At 36.9% G+C, this 23,153-nt stretch overlaps 1 protein-coding gene across 4 annotated transcripts in view; it reads right to left on the reverse strand.

Annotated features, from left to right (window-relative positions):
* The window catches only part of dock1 (dedicator of cytokinesis 1), a 237,010-nt gene that overhangs the window by 166,756 nt on the left and 47,101 nt on the right, over window positions 1-23,153 (reverse strand). For 2 of the 4 annotated variants that reach the window (XM_042337074.1, XM_042337073.1), the window contains 12 exons: window positions 22,396-22,553; window positions 21,001-21,082; window positions 20,428-20,563; window positions 18,354-18,426; window positions 11,910-11,989; window positions 8,554-8,679; window positions 5,334-5,458; window positions 4,946-5,044; window positions 4,680-4,752; window positions 4,137-4,240; window positions 3,776-3,959; window positions 722-819 (listed from right to left, as the gene is read on the reverse strand). In XM_042337074.1, coding sequence (XP_042193008.1) covers window positions 722-819; window positions 3,776-3,959; window positions 4,137-4,240; window positions 4,680-4,752; window positions 4,946-5,044; window positions 5,334-5,458; window positions 8,554-8,679; window positions 11,910-11,989; window positions 18,354-18,426; window positions 20,428-20,563; window positions 21,001-21,082; window positions 22,396-22,553 — 1,338 coding nt within the window. Of the gene's footprint in view, window positions 1-721; window positions 820-3,775; window positions 3,960-4,136; window positions 4,241-4,679; window positions 4,753-4,945; window positions 5,045-5,333; window positions 5,459-8,553; window positions 8,680-11,909; window positions 12,053-18,353; window positions 18,427-20,427; window positions 20,564-21,000; window positions 21,083-22,395; window positions 22,554-23,153 lie in introns of all 4 variants that reach the window. The other 2 variants (XM_042337072.1, XM_042337071.1) reach the window with 1 other exon arrangement.

Consider the following 23,153-nt stretch of genomic DNA (forward strand, 5'->3'; position numbering starts at 1 on the left):
AGCTGGTTTCCAAATACTATACCGTTACTAAATCAACAACAAGAGAGGAAACACAGCACAGATACCAAAGGAATTCAAAGAAAGGGTAGAATAAACTGATTTTAAATACAGGGAAACGGAAAGAGTAGAAATATGAGATTAGGGTACAGTGAAATCTCACTATTAAGGTCATTCAATGACTGGCCTATTTTGCCCTTATTCGTGCATTTGGAATTTTGATGCCCACAGTTTTAAATGAAACTAATAAAACTGATAAAGTAGCCTGAAATTGTCCAAAAAGTTATGGCTCTACTCTAGTTAGATGTACTTGATCAACTTCAGCTAATTTATGAACCAAACAGCCTCCTCTTATACTGCAATTTCTATAATTCTATGATTCATATAGCTGTACACCCACATAATTGCAGAATAAAATACGTGATGAGATATGACACCTTTTGTGCTATTGTATAGCTAATGACTATATGTAGGAAAGCCTGATGTCAATGTGCGATGGTGAGCAGCTTTATATTGGTTGGGGCAGACATCCTTGAAAAACAAAATGAACTTTATTTTGGTCTGGCAGCATAGGAAGATTGTTTTTTTTTATTAATATAGAACTATTCAGGATCTGTTAGAAAACATTCAACTCGTCAAAGAAATGGGAATTTTCAGAAAGATATTTTTAAACCGTTTATCAAAAAAGAAAAATATCAGGCATCATTAAAAAGGAGATAATTACCTTAACCACTTCTCCTCCATCCACCTTCATAAGCTGTCTCAAATTCTGTTGCAGTAAATTTATGTTGGACCGCCATTTCAAAAGTCCCAGGAGATCCACTGTGAACAAAATGCAAACATTAAACATCTTTAATGGTCAGCAAAAGAAAGTATGTATAAAGCCAAATTGATACAACAGCAGAAGAAAGGGAATAGTGTTCAGCTGCCTGCTCATTTCCCTGCTTTCACATGGATGTTATAAGCAAATTGTTTTAAGCAAAAGCACAATTATGCCATATGATAAAATTTAAATTTATGTCCGCACTATTAACAATCCCACTTTTCCTGGAATTCACATAAATATTTCGAAATTCCAATACTCTTTTTGACCCTTTTTATATTCTCCAAGTAAGCTTAAACTATCTCCAATATGCTTCAATTATAGCATAATTGCTATAATTATGCTATAATTATGATTCAATACACTTCTAACAAGCAAAATTATCTTTTCTGCTAAAAAACAGGAATCTGAAACTTTGTAGGTTATTTTTTGATTTTTAAAAGTAGTACCCAATTGCAATTAACTCAGTAATTTTAGACACGAGGGTTTGAAAGATTAAGAGAATACTGAATGCTTATAAAGCTTGGAAAGATACAACTTTCAACACTTTAGCTAAAAGCCTGTAAGAATTGCTGAGAGAATGGGTACCTAAGTAATTTAACGTTATAGCATTAATAGATTGCCATTTATGATCGTTGGCGGTCATCATAACAGATGTCTAATAACAGTCTTCAGTATCTTGAAGGGTAGCAACATCAAGCCAAGCTAAAGTGTATAATCATATCTGAAGCTGATAGGGATACCTGTATAGATTAGTGTCCGTTTTAAGAGATGTTTTATTGCCAATCTATATTTTTTTAATCACAGTACAGTCATGTGTAAACCCTCACGACACAAGTAGATTGCTTCAAAATCCCAACTGGTCTCATCCAATGTCTAACAATAAAAGTTGCGCCATCACACAGATTTTTTTCTCCAACCTAATCCATTTCATACAATAGAACACTTCTATATATTCGCAAAAGAATGCCTTCCTATATGGTTCACTATTGTAATTCTTTTCCATCTTAATAATAATCCTTTGGTATAGCACTTTTCACATTGGGAGGACACCCAGAAGCACTTCACAAGATTTTCTGCAGACAAACATGTCAGCCAGTTTGAGCACAGCAATATCTCCCAAACAGCCATGAACAGCCATCTTAGCACTGTAGTGAAATGCATAAGATATTCTGAAACCTTTGTTCAAAGACAAATAAATTGTTGTATGAAAAGAAACACATGCATTACGAATGTGCATTACATCTAAACTGGCTCAGCGATGGAAGTAAAGTCAGGCACAACAACCCAATTGCAATATGAGCACACCCACGTACAATGGGTTTTGACTACAATTATTTTAGACAAAAGTCTAGGTTTTCACTGGAGGGATAGAGGAAGTTCAATAAATGTCTTCAAAATTTTGAAGTGTGTTGAAAGAATAAATTGTAAAAGTTTATTCCAGCTGATTGATAAACCAGTAAAAAAGGAGCACAATGTCAGAATTGCCACTGGCAACAACAACAAAATTGCATTTGGCAGAGTTAATTGGCAGGTTAGCAGAAATGTCTTTATACAAAGGGTTATTTGGACATGAAACAAACATCTGAACATTCCCACAAATAACTACTGAAACAGAAACCATAACATTTGAAGGTAGTTGGATAAGCATTTGAAGAGGAACAAGAGGTACAGGGAAAGAACAAGGTATTGGGATGATTTTACATAGCTTCAGCGAAGGAGATAGCACCAGCTTAGGCTTAATGGGCTTTTTCTGCCATTTCTGATTTCTAAACCGAGAATACAAGTTTCAGATATATCAATTCAGCAGTTCAAAAGGGCACAGGTTATGACGTGCAATTCTGGGATACACACCAGAAAGTCTTGCTTTAGCCAAAGCACAATCAACGACTGAAACAGATTTCCAGAAAGGGTTGAGGGCAGGGCACTGCACTTATAAGAAACAGTGTGATGCTATAATGGAATAATGGTAGGATTGGTATTCTGTGAAGATGAAATCAAAATCATCAGAACCTCTCATGTTCTGCCTATTAACTCAAGATATGTACACATCTGAAACACCAACCATAGGTCAAATTATCTGAAATCATGTGTGGATAAAAGAAATGTAACTGTTTCAGTATAATGTCCATCAAATCTGAATTGTCCATATACACAGCACCATTCAAACTGATTGCATGAGGGCATTTGATATTTCAAAAAGTTTTTATTATCTCTCAAAAGGGATGGAAACAGTTGTGTCACATAATAATACTAATAACCTCAGTACAACTTGCTCAAGGCCAAAATAATTGAGTTCTATTTTCAGTTGCTGGTGGAATATCAACTTGGCTTATTTTGGAAAAGATTCATTCACCATAAAGGGAAACTATCCGAAATACAACAGACATGTGTCTATGATGACTACATCTATTACTTACTGCCAACTAAAATTGATGTGAAATTGTCTCTATTTCTAAAATGTGCATTGTGTAGCCTCCAGTACACATTAAATATACAGTCTAATCAGTGAAGAATGCCAGTGGAGCAAATATTTTTGCAACAGCTGTCAAAAGAGCAGTATTCAAAGCAATGTTTAGTACATGCTTTAATGATCGTCAAAAATGAGAAATATGTAGGCTGCTTTGGAAATAATTGGATTTGGGTTAATTTCTATTTTTAAAGATGATTATGATTTTGAAAAGAGGAATAAATACAATATTTCTTAATACTTAAAGACACTAAGTCGTACTCATTGGAATGGTCCCAGATTGCAATTTGTATATGTTTGATTTAGAGGAGCTACAATTTGATTCCAATCTGCACGGAACTTTTTNACTTCAGATTTTAAAGATAACACAGTCATCAAATTCAACCTGCTACTTTGTCTTGAGTTTGAGGCACATCTAGATTATCAAATGAAATGACTTAAAAGCGCTCAACTGTAAATTTTGTCTTGGAAATCTCGAGCCTTACCATTCTGTGTGAGTTTTGTTGAACAGACCAAGGTGGAAATCTGAAACGAGTCTTTGCTAATGGGAAAGTTTCCAGTGCTGTGCATGTTCTTTCCAGTCAGGGTGTAACCCTTTTCTTCAAGTAACAGTTTAGTTGCTGTCAAATTTAAGTATAGCGATGCATCTTCTGGCTTTTTGGCATCCCACTGTGCACAAAAATAATGTCAGTGATCTTGGACACTACATAATGAAGCACACATCAACATATATTTTAAAATTGTCACTACTGTAAAATTACTAGTTCTCAAGTTCCTTCACTTGCCTCACAATTCACATAGGTAGAAAAGTATAAAACAAAAATCAGTGCAAAAGTTTCACAGTACCTTATACACTATTAGGTCATGTTCTCCATCCCTCAGTGTTGTTCCATCGAACCTCATTAGCTTGACAAATGCCAAGGCAAATATCTTTTCAGATTTGTCTTTGGCTGAAACAAGGAATGCAAAAGTAGGTTATTAATATTCCCCAATAATAGAATGCAACTAAATCAAAACCATTACAAATGCCTTCTAATAGAACACCCAACTTCTAAAGCCCAAAATTTGCAAACGCCCCCTCCAGTACAGCAAATATGCACCACCGTTCCAGTCGCTACCGAGCTGTGATACCCATGGCTTGGCCGTAAATGAATAAAAACTCAATAAACTAAATGTATTTTGTTGTCTGACCATAAAGGTTGGGGACCATAGCAGTAATGAAAACAATGCAAGGCTGAACACAATATCTCCAATTCGAATATGTCGCGAGTTAAGACCGCAGACTATTTTTTTTGAGTTTTATTCTCAGGTAACAATAATGACTGCAACAAAAAGAGGTACATTATACATCAGTGCATTATATGTACAAAGAGCAGTAACAATACTCACAATCCTGGGATGATCGATGCCGGAATGTGAACTTTAAATGACTACGATTAACATCTTCAATAGGGATTGCCACCTACAAAATCCAATCAGTCACGATTAAATATGGTCACAATTGTTCATTGAACAAAATTTTACCACAGTTTATTTAACCAAATTAAGCACACTACATACTCCTAGAAAATATTTACTTTGATTCCATTTAATAGTGTAGAACACAATAATCCTTGCATTTGATATAGCGCCTTATTACGACCGTCTCAACATACCTTGACTGTCTCAAACCAACGGGGCTGCTTCACTTGGTAGTAAATGACAGATTTATATTCAGAGATGCCTTCATCTCCAGCACCAGGAAAAATGACGTTCTTTTAAAAAAAAACACAATAGCAAGCATCAGTACTGAATAGGGGAATCAATAAAAAAAAACTTAAAATAATAAACAATTATTGGAATGCCCAAAAGATAACATTCATGTAAGACGATACAATTTAGGCACAGAATAGGGACAAATTTTATAATAATGGAAGGTGGAAAAAACGGCAGAGGCTTCAAGACTGAATTCACAAACAAGTAAACAAATACGATGTCCCACACAGATCAGTAGATCGCTAGTTCCGTCCAGTTCACTCTCGGTTTCATCTGTAGCAGCCATACCTCCAAACGCTTCCCTTCCTCGTCATACACAGTCATTGTGACTTCCACGTTTTTGGACGTTGTTTTGTTCCCTTTGTCAAAATCTCCTTGCACAAGTGTAACATAGATATCATTACGAACATCACCTAGGCAGAAGAACAGGGATTAAACGTTCTTTTAAGCATTTCATAGACTTTTAAGAGAAAAGATATGCCAGAACCACCTCAAAATTGTCAATAAAGAATTGATTATTAGTTAAAAGCAAATGCAGAAATATCTCTGTATTAATTAGTAATCAATATCAGACTGTAGGCATGGATTAACATTCATTGAATGTATTCTAGTATTCAAATGGTAACAGAAATTGCTAGCATGTCACATGGAAACAATTAATGATATCTTATATTGATGACTCTTCTACACTTACATTAGGTCCTACCACACCCTCCCCATTAAAGACTTCTTCCAGTGCTTGCTTGTCAGTTGTGCTGGCAGAAGTTGAGTGGGGTCCAAAGGACAATTTGCTGCCTCTGCGATTTCAAGATCCTCACCCTCGTATTTAAGTCCCTGCACTCCTCTGCACCCCCCTACTTCTCTGACCTCCTCTCTCCTCAGCACAGTACCCGTTGCCTTCGTTCCTCTGAGTCTAGCCTCTCCTTGTCCCCCGAGTCCTCCGCTCCAACCTTGCCTTCAGCCACTACGCCCCGAGGCTCTGGAACTGCCTTCCTCATTCCCTTCATCTCGCTCCCTCCCTTCCCATTTTCAGGTCTCTGCTGAAGACCTTTCTTTTCAACCGCGTGGTCACCTTCCCACCCCCCCTTCCCTCCCCCGGGCTCGGTGCCGGGATCATAAACTGTAAAGCGCTCTGAGACGCCGTCCGGCATGGAGGGCACTATATAAATCCAAGTTGTTGTTGTTGTACTATCTAAAGAGTGTGTGGAACATTACTTGGTTTGTTTATCGCTGTTGAAGCATTCCTGAATGCTCATTGCCTGACATGGAGTTACAGCTGTACTTTCTAATAGAACCAGACATCTATTTTCTGGAGGAATCAACTTTAATTTATTTTGTGTTACCAGGACAGCATTCCAACAAATAAAACTGTTATGACAACTCTCTGCTTAGGAAGTTTAATGCTTTACAACATTAAAAGGCAACACGAGAGGTGCTCCTGTTACAAACCATGACATGATTCAAATCCAAAGACCATAAACTGGCAATAATTGGGAGGCTAAAGATAAATTGATAGGAACCAAATTAAGCGAGGGACCAGAATGACTTGATACCAAGGCATAGACACTTCTGCTCAAAGAAAATGACAATGACTTAATTTTTTTTACCAAAAATGAACAGTTTAAAAGACTGATTTCACAGAACTGAGAATTGAGAACTACAATCCCTTTAAGACTGCGTAGAAAAACAGCATGATTTATTTGGAGTATATGTATAGGTAATGGTAGAATATGGATCTAAAAGTTGCATTTCAGAATAAAACCAAACAGTTGCAAAGTAGAGAATCACCTGATTAAAATAAAATGGGCATGATAGCTTCATTTTCTTCAAGGACACACGTTTGACAACAAAAATTTCCACTCCACAAGTAATGTCAAAGTATATCTTTATTGTGAAAGCTAAAGATATGAAGATTGGGGAAACAAAAAAAACAGTTGTGCCTTATGCCACAGGCCACACCCTCAATGTTTATATTTAGTGGATTTTAGCTTTTCATTGGAGAACTCAACATTACTGAAAATTTAATGCACTGAGATTTCTTACTCTCCCCCCATCCTCATCTCTTCCTCCATACAGGCATCACAACCTAGTAGTATGTTGACAAGATTTTAAACTGATGCACCAAGCACAAACTCAACAAAAGGTCTTCATGCTTAGCTTTAAGGAAAACATGGAATTGCATAAGTTATTAAAATGTGTTTGGGAATGCACAGCTGAAAAATGGCATCTCATTTACCTTGTAGTCGTGATTTGCTTATGGAGGAAAATGAGGACTAAATAGTGTAATTTGTCATGGAAATGTTTTCTGATCATCTGCAAAGTACTCTCACAAAAGTAGAAAACTGAAGAGTCTCTTTCCAGGATTCAGAGAAATGGGAATGCTTACTCACAGAAATGTTGTAATAGTTATAATAAATGTTCAGGGGTTTAAACTCAAGAGTGTAATCTCCATGCACATTTTTAACGAGTCCAGATAAAATGAAGCACAGTTTGAAATGTTCTTCAAACTCTGATACTGTTCGGGTGAAACAACAGCATCGAGTAAAAAAGGCAAAACAGATCAATGTCTCTTCACTGCAGTGTGAATTAAAATGGTATTACTTCACTGCACTGCCTTCAACTCTCAATGTCATCCTGAAACATCTCATTAGATCCACAGCTGTGTTCAATTCTTATGCAAATAAGAACTTTCACACAAATTACATCAGACAGGTCGGATCCTGCAACAAGAACGTTGACACACTCCTCAAATTTTACATGTACTTAAAATGTCTTCCAGGCATCCAAATGCAAGCTCAATCTTTGCTTATTCATTTCCCTCGACCACAGGGACAATTTGAAGAGTTGCAAAAGTATCTCTTTCCTGTAAGTGTTGGACAAACCTCACAAATGGAAGAGTTGTGGGGAAGAGGAAACACAGTTCTGGTAGCAGGGATTTGAAGAATTAAGAACTAGTATACCCCTATGCTTTTCATAGATGAATGACCCCAATTATCACCCTCTGCAAATGTAATTCTCCTACATTATATACACCAACACTGTACCAATCACCCAAAATATTTAGATGGCTTGCAGATTCAGGTTTTACTGCAACAAAACCTGCCTTTTACCCAGGAAATTCAAAAACAATCGGCTTACAATGTTGCATAGACTTACACTAAGCAAAGCTTTTAAGTTCATGCACATGAGACTCAAATTCTTAGCCCTTCACTAGAAAAAACAACTTTCCTGTTCCTCAAACATTGGCACAGACTTAAACATTTTTAGAACAACTTGCCCATCTCATTGCTAGTGGGAGAAACACTACAAAAATACTTTAACCTCTTTAAAGGTTTCCCATCATATTGGATGGGGGTTTAGCACCACCTCTATTAACAAAACATCAAAATCACAGATGTCACTCAATTGAGCATTCGTATCGGGTTTTTAAACACAGTGAACAAAAATGTGGGTCACTACGGGAATTTCACCATTGTTAAAACACATGAACAGATGATTAAAAACGCACCAGGCATTATTATTTCAGGGAAACCCATCTTCCTTGCAACTGCTGTTGACCTGTCAACCAGATGTGGAAAATCCTTTCGAATCTGATGAATATCTCCTGGGAGTAACTTCATGGTCACCCACAAACCTAGATGGAAGAAAAATAATACAATATGGAGAGGAAATACTACAAAAAATACTTTAATTGCTTTAAAGTTTTCCCATCATATTGCAGTGAGATTTAGTATCACCTCCAGTAACAAAACATCAAATCACGGTCATGCGTGTCCTTGTCCTCAGTACATCTGAAAACTAATTTTTGAAAAGGGGCAAAAGAACTGCATTTGAAATTCCTGTGGCAATACAGGCATACATTTTTGCCAAACCATTTCATGCTGGGATCAGCATTTTTATAAACCGCTAATGGAAACAGCCAAGCTTCAAATTGTTCAAGCGAAGAGTGAGGCGGAGGAGGAGAGATTACCCACAGAGGTCCACTGGGGGCGGTGCTGATCTGCATTTGCACTGCCAAACAGCCAGGAGCAGCCGAGGGCAGATATCACAAAAACACAGCAAGCAACCATATGCAGAATAATGCTTTCTGCCTACATCGTGATATGCATGAAAGGCAGTTTGAACCCTGATGAGTTTGAAGCCAAAAAAAAAACTGACTAAGCCACCGTGCTGCAGCAACAACAAAAAAAACCACATTCAAGGTTTATTTTTTGTGGAAAAAAATTTCAGGTTTCAAATGACCACAAAGATTCGGGTGAGGGTGTCTCTTTGGTCCATTTGATCTCATCTATAGACGCTTCTCACCCAACTTCACTGCCTTTCATTTATAATTACATCTAGTAATGAGGAGGAATTAAAAAAGATGGTATACAATTGTACAAAGATAGACATACATTTCCCATCACAATTTTTCCCTCTAAATATGCTGTCATATTTCCATTGGTCCTGTCCCTCACCGAAGTGGATATTGTTCATCTGTCAATCCAGACAGTGTCAGTAGGCTAGCCTTTATCAGATCATCAGTCAAGTTTGATTGTGCATTGACCTACATCTGTATTGTAAGGTTTCAGCAGATGATGACAAGATAGAAATCAGGAAAGTTGACAGGTTGTTGATTTTCCACTCAAGTCAGAAGCAGTGAGGTCAAATGTAGAACCCCAATAATTGCCACAAGCCAAGATCAGCTACTTAAACACAGACCATGGAGCTAACTTAACCCAGGACTTTCTAGGTCTGTAGGAGTCAATACATAAATAACATAACATGTAGGAGCAGGAGTACACCATTCGGCACTTCGAGCCTGCCCCCCATTCAATCATGGCTGCTCTTCTAATCTAACTCCAGCTAATAACACAACCCTGCCTTATCCCCATATCCCTTAATCCCTTTTGCAATAAGAAATCTATCTATCTCAGTCTTGAATATGTTCAAGGACTGAGCGTCAACAGCCTTTTGGAAGTCCAAATAGACCACATACCACATTAGGCATTGCATTTACTTACTGAAGCATCAGAGTTCTCAAAAGACATTTGATAGCTTGCTGCTAGGATGTGCTTACCATCAACATTCTCCCTTCAACATTCTGTAGACGCACAGCTTAAAATTGGTATTCTTAGGAATGTTATTCTTAAGCAGCAATACCACAATGATAAAATGCACTAAGATAAAATGTTTACTTAACAAAGCAGTAAACTCCAGTGTGTCAGCTTGACTTAGTTGGTAGCCTACTTGCCTTTGGGTCAAAAAGTTTGTGGTTTCAAGCTTCATATCAGGAATTTGAGCTCACAGTCTAGGCTAACACGCCAGCACAGTGTTAAGTAAGCTACATTATCAGAGGTTCTGTCCTTCACTGAGACAATAAAACAAGGTCACGTCGACCCATTCAAGTGGACATTGAAACTGATGGTCTTCGAAAAGAAGAGGGTGTTACTCTTAGTGTCCAGGTCAACAATCCTCCAGATAAACTGGTCATTTACTTCATGGCTGTGGGACATTTGATTGAACAAATATGCCAACAAATACACAGTCTGAGAACTTTTGGGAAGTTCAATATATAGTTGTCTATCAACAACACTGTATGTGGATTCTGGCTTTCCTTACTGGAAGCCAAAGGAATGAGAGGAGTGCTTTAGATGATTACTATTGCAAAATTAACTTGGAATATTATAAGAAAAACAGAATTTGTTTGGATGTTTATACATGTTTTCCGTACATTTTGTACTCTGCTCTGGGAAATACTAGAATTTGAATATGGGATTCATTCAGGTACTATCACCGCTTTGTTCAACACTACTCTATCCAACAGCTATCCCCCTGAGTAATGTGGTCCATTTTAAAATGGTCTGAAATCTGCCAATGGTACCGTGCCTCTTTTTTATTAATTGGGTTACTAGCTGCAACTAGATAGGTCATAAACTATATATGATTTCAATAGAATTGTAACAAGGTTTTGATGTTTAATCACTCTGGGTTATAAATCTCCCTCACATGATTGCCATTTTGGCAAAAACTGAAGACTAGGTTAATCACTCTCCTAATATACAAATGCCAAAGCATTTGACTTGAAGTCATTTCTGTAGCAAATACCATTTACCAGGGAAAAACAAACTGAGAATGTGCAGAGGAAGATGGGTGAATTTGTGTTTCATTCCAATTTAAAGCAAAATTGTTACAAATACCAGTTACCTGCAAGTAGATGTCACTACAAGGCAAATATGATGATGTTGAATACTATGGCTTGTGACAATAGAAGGGCACCACATAAACTTATCAACTAACTAAGGGAATTATTTTGCTTCATTAGTTCAATGCAGATCAATCCCTGATGTAGACTGGGCCTTTCTGCTCTGTTTACCAAGTTTAGCAAAGTTGTTGTATTCTTGTAAATCGCTAATGCAACTTTAAATTATAAATACAAATGCATCATAAATTATGCATAGAAAAGTACATTATTTATAAATGCATAAGTGAAGTTGTTAAACACAGCAAAGAAACAGAATAGCAGATTGAACTTTCTAAAACCCTACAGTTGTCAACAAACTACTTGCAAAATAAAAAATGTTTTAAAAGTTTCGGTGTCGAGAAGTTTAAAAATGTATGCATTAGAAAGTCTTTAAAAAGTCAAACTTCTCAAGAAAGCAGGTCACGGAACTTTACAAACACCAATAATTGAACTAAGAATGTTGAACAGCTTGAACATATTACAGGAACAGGAATCCATGCTTGGAGAACATTTCTTTAGTGGTTGTTTAATCTCAGAGGGCACAACATTAGAATTCACAGTTTGCAGTTTATAAAAAAGAGATCAGTTAGATTCTGCAATAGCACAATTTCCCATATTCCCCTCAAAACAATGTTGCTTACCTTGACCCTTGTGGTTCACTTCTTTGGCCGCAATAACTTTATTGATAACAGTCTGAAGGAAGTCATTCTCCCCTGCTACCCTGGGTGAAAAACGGGATGATATGTTCAGCTGCTTGTGTCGAATGGCGTCATCCAACGCTAGCCTGGAGGATGCACACGATAACCAACACCACAGGAAACAGAGGGACCAGAAGTCACAGTACAAGGGGGCACAGAAAACCATTGCAATAAATGCAACAAACAGTTATCATTAGCAACATACGACACAGGACAGATGGTTAACAAGAAAGATACAGGAAGATCAATTAATCAAGAAAATGCTGATTGCATGAGAATAAATGCAAATCTGCATCATTAACACAGAAATCTTCATGTTTAAAGTCCTCCCCCAGGAACATATGGAGAAAATAGCATCCAATATGCACATACAATCAGAATGAATTGTCTCCACAGAAGCTTTGTTGCAAAAATGCTTTCATACTGCAAAAGAGCCCTCCCAAGATCAGTGATCAGCTTCCAGAAGAAACACAAGTATTCATCTAACCGGCTCGTTCCCAGGATAGGAAAGAATTCTAAACTTAAAAGTTGCAATTAAAACAGCTCTGAATGAATGATCCAGATATGCTACACAATTTATGTTGAACTGACAAAAGTTTTAGTCCCTTTACGGCCAACTCTCTGGATTTACCTTTCAAAAGCCCATCATCTCATACTCTTCACCGCCGCTTTCAAAACCTTCCTTTTTGATCATGCCTTTGAGTCAATAACCTCGTTGGGGTGGAAACCCACCGTCCTTCAGTTTCCATTCACTACTTATAAAACAATTTGAGGCATGGCCATCGTTGAAAAACTATGTGATTGTTGCTACTGTTGTAATTAGGATTCTTGATCTTAAGTGGGCTCCAATGTTCTTCAGATCATTTTTTTAAAAATTATAAACACAAAAGTAAAGAGCCAGAAGAAACAAGTAGCAAAAATGTGCCAGATAATAAGTATTAATATTTAAGACTAGTTTCTTAACAACTCTGAAGGCTCTCAAACTTTAGAAAGATTGAAACTAGATTTGCACAATATATCTACAATTGACTTAAACCTGCACACACACCAAAAACATCCAGATATACATTCATGATAAAGACTAAACGCTAACTAGTTAACAATCACCCATGTATGAATAAAAATGTGACTGAAAGATTGAAAGATTTTTTTTACATTGTGGTATCTAACAGATGTGCAACTCAGTGTTACAAAGATCAATAATCTCAACACCTAAACTATACTGCAAGTATTAATTTGACTCTGTTTTTAAGCAACTGATCAATGAGGATAATGGTGAAAATTCAAAATACCCAATTACTGAAACATGTCGATAACAATAGAGCAGCAAAAGAACAGGAACAAAAACGTATTTGTAAATATACATATGCATTAGACATACATCAAAACTGAGTAATTAACCAATAGCATTATTCTCTACTATCGGAAGGAATCCCATAATGAGCACAGAAATTCAATATGTTATAATGAGGCACCAGTTATTCTTGACCAGGAATGCCAACAGAATGACCTAATATACATAACATAATATACTTAAAGTTACAGTTGTGATCAAAAGATGATTACCATCAAATCTAGCTGATCATTACTATATAATATATATATCTATCATGCTTGAAGAAGTCTTTAAAAAACACAGGCCAGTGGGGACTTGCAGGGCATTTGAATGAGACGACTGAATAAAACTGAGAAGGAAGGGGAGTAGAAATTTAAATAGAATTTTTGATACATTTTTATTCATCCTAAACTAGATTTTTTAAATACATTAATTTGAATCTGAATAATCTTTAATTTAACAATGAACAGGTTATCTGATTTGGGAAATCATCATCAAGGCACTTTCCCCTTAAAGATATTTCTCCTCAAAAGCTTAATCTCGCCAATTGTAAATAAATGCTTGCACTAAATATACCTCCTCAGTTATTACAAAGTAACATAGAAAGAGTCAGGCATGAGAATAGACTATTTGACACACTGAAGCGTTATAGTTTGATGCCGTTCAGATCGTGTCATCTAGTTGCATTTTCAATAACTTCTACCCATCCTCAATTTCTTATTCGGCATTTTACTGCAAAAATTAGTCACTGTTTCAGTTAAGATGGTTCCCTAACACATGCTGTGAATGTACATGTAAAACTTGACGATGGTCGGCTGGAGTTATTCATCTGCACCATTTAATAATTTACCCACTTCAACGTGTGGCCCTTATCCATTCCTTTCATTGGCATGAGACATTGGTTGTTCATCAAATAGCACTTGTCATCAGAGAACGACAATGGAGGCACGCAATAGAAGGACGTGATGTAAGTACTACAGGTGGAGAGGAAATGGTTCAAAAGCAGCCCTTTGGGTACATTAAATATTGCAGACCGTTTCATCTATATTTTTTGTTTTAAAGGGCGTTTTGTAAATATCTTGCACGCGAATGTAGGGACATCTCCATTAAGCTTTAAATACTCAAACAATTCGGACTTGTGCTTAGTTATTTGATAAGATTTTATAAGTGGAAAATAAGAGAATTACAGAGAGAGAAAAAAAAGACTGAAACTTTACATTTTGGAATGGCTAATGATGTTTCCAAGCTGTGATTTTCCAAGGCTTATTGTAGTGATATCACCAAGAGTTCTACGTCACCATTGCAATATCTTGGAAGAGCAACAGGAACACTCAAATATGAGGCAATGTTTTCCCCAAAATAAAGGTCTTTGGTGAATACTAACATGTGATTTTACAGTACATGGAATTGAATTGCTGAAATCTCATGTTCTTTACAATTTATTTCATGTTTTCTTCTAAATAAGTGGAAAGTGAGTAATTCATGTCGTCACAGGTTGCAGAGATCAGCTTTTTACATTTAAAAAGATTTTTTATACTCAATGCAATTTATCTTGATATCTTTGTAAGCTGATATCTAAATTGATTTTAATTAATATCACATACACCAGTAGAAGAAATTCTCTGAAATACCTATAAAAATCAATTCATATTTTTTCTAGTTAGAAAAAAATTGGATTGGTAGATTTTTTTATTGTTTGCAGCTACACTTAAGAAATTAATTTGTCTGTTTCAATTGAGCCTGATACTGTACATTAATTAAAACCACAAAGCAGCACAAATGTGCACCAATATCTTACATTCTAATTTTGATATCAGGTGACTGAAAATCACACTCTTTTATCCTGGCAAATTACAGGGCAATAGTAGATGCAATAACCAATTTGCATATTTGTTGTCATAGTAGATGCTATACATGATTACTGAAATATATTTGCAGCTTGGGATTGCAACCCCGGGTCTTTTTCCAAATCTCAGGTTTTTGGGATTTATTGCCCCAAATCCTTGGATACCGAGGTGCCAAAAGCACACTGAATTGACAGTGCAGCAAGCAGAGATGTAAAACAGCTAATTATTGATATAAAATGTGACACTTTCATTTAAGCTTAGCTTTCATATGTAATAGCATATTACTTGTTCTCCATATTGAAGTCAATTGTATAGCTCGGACACATCCCGAGTTCTTTCAACAAAATAAGCATGAGAGTTTGGAAGCACCAGAATGACAGAACAGAAACATGTGTAATGTGACACACTTCAAAGCTATGCCAAGCCACATAGGGAAGTGCAAATAGGCTAGGAGGAAATTTTACATTTGAGCTTCAAAGTATTGGAAAGAACACACAGAAAATAGGCAAACTGACATTTGTCCTTCTCACTCAACTTTTGCACGCAAAAAAGTGCATGCAGGTTTACAAGAACCTATAAACGTCATGGTTGTTGACCATCCTGCATACATTGACCCGAAATCAATTACCACCCCAGCTGTGAGGTCTATCCCTGATAGAACACATCTATGAAGAAGTGAAAGGAAATGCACCCTACCACCTTTTCCTTAACAATACATTTTCCCCAACATTAACAAAATGTCAGGAATGCTGAAGTTCTTTTGTCCACCTCCCCCCCCCAAAAAAAAAGTGTTTTAAGACATCCTCCTGATGTGAAAGGAGTTATATTAAATGCAAGGATTATTTCACATTCTTAAAATAAGAAGAAAGAATGGGACGCAATGTACTGCCTCCCTCTACCCCTAGCTCGGGGTCAGACTCTGCCACTGTCAAGCACTCTGGGACACTACCCCACATGAAGGACACTATATAAATGCAAGTTGTTGTTGTACTGCTTCTGCCACAGTTCTACCTACTTTGCCCAAATTAACCAGTTACTCAGAGATCTCCAATTAACTAATAACGCAGACAATTGATGTGAAATTATTATTCAAAAGATAGTGTGCAAACAAAACAGGTGGCTAAAACTGTGCAAGCCAATATAGGCCGTTTAACAACTACATGAATTACAAGTATACACTATCGATGTTGAACCATGGGTGAATAAATACATCCTTGAGCTGAAATAGCAGCTTTGGCTCAACTGGAAAAGGTTGGACTTTTATTCATATCAAAGTGGAATGTCCTGAGAGATTGGCACGGCATTCATTTTGAGGATATCCATGACTTATTACTGGAACAACTTGGCAGTCAGAGCAATAATATTTTGCAGCACATAATTCGATTCTCAACAATAGCCATGAATCTGGGTGACTGCCAGGTCAATCTGGGAGGATTACTTTGGACAAACCACACCCAATAAAGGCTAAACAAGTTTAGAGAAACTCATCAAAATAAAGGTTCTCATTTCACACGTGCATTTTCCTTTGTTCAGAATCTTTCCTTGGCCAAGGATAAACTTGACATGAATCTAGTAATTAATCTAGACCTAGAATACTACAGGTGAGTCGGCCGACGACTGTGAGAACAGAAACGTGCCTGAGGCACACAGTACAGGCAGTGAAAAGCAGACCTTTCTATCACTCTGTATCACGGAAAGAATGCCTCCAAATGTTTTGCGCCAAGATTTCTACAAAGGAAGTATGGTTTTCTTACTTGACAGGCTGTGAAGTGAAAGATTTCATTTAAGTGCCAGGACCAATCCATACCAGAAATGTTAAAAGGTTGCATTCGCTAGTTAACAATGATGGAGGTGGCTGTGAGGAATCTGATTCAAATAGAATTCAGCTCAACCAGCTCATCTTTCAGAGAGCAGCTCCTCTCATTCCAGATTCCTTACCTCATTAGCTGGGGCCAATAGAAAAGTACAGCCATAATTCTTCCACTGAATCCGCTGCAAAAAGCACCCCCGCCCCCATCGCTGTAAACCGCTTGTGTTTTTTTAAAAATACACTACGATCTTCTGCCACTATAAAACCGAGTAACCATGGAAATGTCCACTAGTAGTCACTTATTATTGCTATAATTTCAGATATAAAACTACAAGTTAGATTCAGAAATTGTAAATGCATCTGCTGGTTCTAGATAATCTGTCTTTTTGCTTTGAATCCTTGCCCCTATACCTCAATACCTGCTTGTGTGAATCAGTTGGACAGTCACACGTGCAAGGATTCTTTAGTGGTGTAAAAAAATATTGATGGATTCCCATGCTGCTAAAGTAAAAGCCCATGAATTATCTTTTTGTGTTACTGAAAAAATGAAGTGCGGACAAAACAAATCAGGAATTTTACTGATCTGTGAAAAACAATCTGTGCTGAACTCCTCGCTTCAACATGTTGCATACATAAGAGTTATAGATATGAGATACTTTTCAAAGGGATCAGAATTGCATGCAGCTGTAATTAATGTACCGATACCAAAACTTCTCAAAATAGCTAAAACTGTTTTAGTTAAGCAGCATGAAAGCAGAGTGTATGCTCCAATACACAGTGGTAGTAAATCATGGATTTGTGTCCAGAATTATCAACTGCAATTTATGAAACTCACCCTCAGGAAGTGGCAAGTGAAGACCAAATGCTTCCTTCAGCGATGCAACTTGTTCGGTTAAAGCTAAAAAGAGTCACTCTTAATGGACTCAAACATCTCATACTGGCTAATTCAAGAGTGGCATAATCCAGAGAATGAGTTTTCTGCTTGGTCTCTCAATTGGGGATAATGCATAAAGAATGAGAAAAAAAAACTTCTAAAGAAAGAGTCCTGTATCAAATTAGGATACTGTACTTGCACGGAATCCATCATCTTGTAAAAAGCACACTAAAGAAGGTAGTTGCGGTATTTTAGGTGATAAGGGCAGTACAACAAACGTTTTTTATGATTGAATTGTGTACAATTTTAAAGTCATGATATCTATCACATTTTCCTTCGTGGCAACTTATATTAGCACATTTATAGACTACGTGCGTATCCAACCTCAGTTTAGGTGAAGAAGCCACAAAATGTAAGCAGATGTTATCTCTTTACAAAGATTAATGAACAAAACAAATAATTTCTTCTGACAGTAGAATGTCAGACAATTTCCTGATCAACCCAGACATTAGCTACTTACGGTTGGAATGGAATGAAGTGCTGTTTGTCCTCGTCGTCAACTTTGCCTTTGATTATGTCAGTGACATCCATGACTGAAATTAACAGAAAGTGGGAAGACAAAATTTAACTGCCTTCTTTACAAAAAGTAAAGATGACTGCTTCAGGATATTTTAAATCCCAGTAATTTTTACATTTAGCAAACTACAATCCATTTATTTCATTTACCTCCGATAAGGAAATGTAGTTTGTTGTACTCTCACCTCCTAGTCAGAAAGCCGTGGACTAAAGCCTGTGTCAGAACTTTGAACTCATATAGTCTTTGACATTCCAATGCAATGCTTGGGGTAAGTTGCATTGTTGGAGGTGCCATCCTTCAGCTAAAATATTAACCCAAGATCTCATCAGCCTGTTTCAGATGGACGTTAAAGATCCCGTGGCACTACATGAAGAGAAGGGAATTTCTCTCGGTTTCCTGGCCTACAATCGCCCCAATAAAATTGGTCATTCACTTCATGGTAGTTCATGGAATACTGCTATGTGTAACTTGGGTGTCACATTTGCCTAAAAATAATATTGGCACTACACAGTACAGTGGATCCTGTGAAGTGCTTTGAGACATCCTTCCAATGTGAAAGGCACTATATCAAATGCAAGGATTATTATTATCATTATTATTCTGAGAATAGTCAAAAATAATCCCTCGGGATAAGGATTCCGTTCCTCGGGGGTCCATATTGAACAGGAATCAATCGTTCTAATTTTGCTCAATTTAGGAATACTTACTCAGAGAAGTACTTTTGGAAATTAAATAGATGAAGTAGGCTATGATTATGATGGGGACTATGATGGTCTGTGGAATCACTCTGCTTCCTGGGCCAAATAGAACGTCCTAAAACCAAATCTGGGGTTATATAAATCCCATCTATGATGAGCATCTTATGTCTAATCATAAAATATCTTGGGTAAGAAGACGCACACACAACAACTCCAAACTGTTATATTATTGAAGACTGAAACATTTTTCCATTTGAATCAAAATAATGCTGGATGGAATTTGTTCTGAACAAGAAAAGCTTGAGAAAGTGCTGATAGATTTATGTTCTGTTGCCTCCAGCTAAATTCAGGGTTACAAGTTGAGTGCAAGACTTCCATTTGACTCCTTAGAGAAGGTATGAGAATGTGTGCCATAATCCTCAGCATCTATCAAAGTGGTTTCCTATATCATTCTGGCTGCTTAATAAAACCTGCTGCAACTTCAGATCTTGGGACAGCTTATATCCTATTTAAATTGCACTAAAATATGGAAAACACTGCAACTTTCACTTTTAGACAAACATGCTGAGGTCCTTACCAGAGTTTCAGATAAACGTTTGATTCAGTTTACATGCTGTAGCGCAATTTAGTTTCTTAATATTTTAACCTTCTTTTGATACAGTATTATCACATTAATAAATTGAAGTACAACACTTTCTTTCAACCCGCAATCTTGAGGCCTTCTATGCCAGTTACAACATTGCTTACTTTCATGGGTAGAAAAAAAGAGTAGAAGGAGCAATGTGAGCACCTAGGAACATCCATGACCATCCCAGTCAATTGATTGACAAGTTATTTTTTAATAATAATAATCCTTGCATTTGATATAGCGCTTTCACGTCGGGAGGACGTCCCAAAGCGCTTCACAGAACACACTGTAAAGTGAATTGACTGTATATTTGTGGGCGAACGCGGCAGCCAATTGCGCACAGCAATGTCCCACAAACAGTCGTAGATTGAAAATGACCAATTTATTATTGGTTTTTTTTGGAGGGATTATTATTAGGCTCTGTGTGGAGTAAGGAAACTTGCCCAAGGTTTCGCCCTGACCTGCCTGGAATTGAACTCAGGTCTCTCGCTTACAAAGCGAGTGCTCTAACCACTGAGCTACAGGACTCCACCATGAAAATCTTGAAACAGTTGCATACTTTTATAGACCATTCAGTCCAGAAGCTTATTATACTAGTTAAATATTTGAAGAGAGCCTGGAGAAAGAAACTAAAATGACTATTTTGTTAAGTCTTCAAATAATCCTAATGATTAATAAGATACTTTTTTACCTGCTACTCCAAAGGGTCTTCGCAGCCCAGAAGTGAATTTCTTTAAATTATTGTCCTTCAGCTCCATGCGACCCACTCTCACAATTTGGCACACAAAACTGATTTTTTCTCTTTTAAGATCTTTGCTGCCAAGGTCCTGTAAGAAATTGAGATATTCCAGTCATTCATTTTACATGATACAACATTTCATTAAAAAAAGTAGAGCTAAAGTTTTTAATGAAAAAGCAGAACTTGTAGTTAATTTTTTTTTGATCAGCCGGGTGTCTGACACTTGCACAAACCCATCACCGTGCTTAAGAGTATCCAGACCAAGCTGAGATTTCCATGCATCCCACCAAAACATGGAAATCCCAGAGACAGATTGATGGGATGCGAACTCTCTCCCTGGAGGACGACCTCCTGCTTACCTGATTCCAGAAAGTATTAGGCGAAGGGTGGCAAGAGTCAAGGCTTGGGGACCCCAAAGTGTGTTTTGGGATACTGCTGGAGTCAAACCAGCTAGATAATTTGCAGTAAAGTGTGATGAAAATAAATAGCTATGGCTGTTTATCATAAAAAATATTTTAAAAATACCGTAAATACAGCTCGGAGGTTGTTTAATCGGTCTATTTCTTTTGGAAGCCCTGAGCTTGCCCATCGAACCAGGTAGTTTTCACTGCAAGAAAACAAAAGTCACTTAAACACAGATTGCTTCAAATTCAAACACAGTTGCCATTGCCTGCAGTGCTGCCTCCATTCACTTTAATCAGTCGTTGCCTCTATTCACTACTTCCTCTTCCCTTCAGTAAATTAAATAAAATGTGCATGAATGTTTAATTTGGATTTTGACATGCCAAGAACCATTCTGGTTCTATACAATTGAATGCTAAAATATACACAAGAAATATACGACTGACCACTCTGTAGTGCTATTCAATCCATGTGAAAGTTTGCAAGGATGTTACACAATTGTACACAAATATAGTTTGCAGAATTTAGCAAAGAGATCAGCAATCATAAAATCATAATATGAAATGCTTTATAGAAATAAACTATTGAGGTCAGAGTAATTTCCACTTGGTTGATGGCTACCGCATAAACATTGCAATGCGATTTGCTCTAAATGCATGCATTTTTGTTTTATAATGAGTTCACATTCCTTGAACAGCAATCTTTATTTATCTAAGGCTCAAAAATAAGATTCACTTATTTACGAAGGAAAATGATAATGATGTTCACAATCTGACTGTTGTATAATTTGAATCGCCTGCAATTCCAATACACAAGAAACTCCTACGTTAAAACACTTAAGAGTTTAATTGCAAAATAACAATAAGAATAATTAAGGTAATTCTCCACTCCCATTTTATTTTCAAAGGAGTTAGTAGAAACAAATTATGCATATATTGAAACATAAAATTTCAACACAGAAGTAAAGATTTTCTGCATGTTTTACTTCAGCCTTATGTCAGTCAAATCTACAAAGCTGCGTTGAAATTTATAAGAGCAAAATACAGTCTATTTCAGGGACTTGCTGTGAAATCTCAGAACATACAAGTGTTCTTCCTTAACAGATTATTAATACAGTAAAACTCTGGGCCCAAAGCCAATTTTTTTTCATTTCCATTCGCCTGTATATAAACTCCCGTCAGCCCACTAGCTAAGTGTGTGTCCACCCCCCAACTGTGCTTGCTAATTTGACTGAAGGGACCAGGGATATTTACTTATTTGCTATCTTCAGCTCGCAGGATTCAAATAACTACGGTGCTGATGCTGGCATTAATCAACACTGAATAAAAGCCGGCGAATGTCGGTACCGGCATTGTAAATACACAGTCAGAAATTCCAGCTCGCCAGACCGCATCTCGCTCCATTAGTCTGGCTTGCCAGGGTTTTAGTGTACATGAAATCGCCATGCCAATAACTAAACAGAATTCCAATATTAAAGCAGCGGTAAGTCATCCTGTCAAAATGAATCTCGTCACCAACCTGATAAACTTGGATTCACCAGGGTCGTATAAAGACATTAAGACTTCAGCATCTTCTCCTATTTTGCAGACAACGTTCTTCAGAGTCACAAACAGACCAAAGGAAGGTGTGGCAGCAAATTTGGCTTGTCGATTTATATCAATATTTTGCTTCTGTGACTACAAATAAAATAAGCAAGAGTTACTTTCTAAATGTGAGCACGGATCCAACCACATATTAAACCTGCACAGAATGTAGCAATATGGGTCCATGATTAATAAAATATCCAGAGTTATTTGTCTATGGTTACAAAAACATGCCAAACCTAAACTAGTAATTCATAGTTCAGTCTCTGAGGAACTCATTCAGAAAATCTGTGTAGCAATCTAGAGTTTATTTACATAAGCTACGCTAGCACAGACAGACTGGCAAACAAGACCAGAACTATCCCATGGAGATAATAAAAGATGAGGAGTTACATTTTTTTTATAAACACAATCTTCTTTCCTTGCATGAATCTGAAAAGCTTGCAGTACTATGGAGCTTAAAATTACTGATCTTGCATAATGTGGCTGCAACATTAAGTTTTCAAATTGACAGCCACGCCTCATTAAAACATCTTTCATAAAAGCATCTTGGGGCAAAGTAATGGAGAATATCATATTAATTTTGTAGCTGTTCCTTTACAGATGGCAGATTCTTCAAAAAAGGGAGTGAAGTGAGCAAATTGGAGGGGGTGAGCAAAATCACAAATAAACTTTCATTGTCCCCAAGGTAGA

Source organism: Callorhinchus milii, unplaced genomic scaffold (assembly GCF_018977255.1).
Source record: "Callorhinchus milii isolate IMCB2004 unplaced genomic scaffold, IMCB_Cmil_1.0 Scaffold7, whole genome shotgun sequence".
Classification (NCBI taxonomy): domain Eukaryota; kingdom Metazoa; phylum Chordata; class Chondrichthyes; order Chimaeriformes; family Callorhinchidae; genus Callorhinchus; species Callorhinchus milii.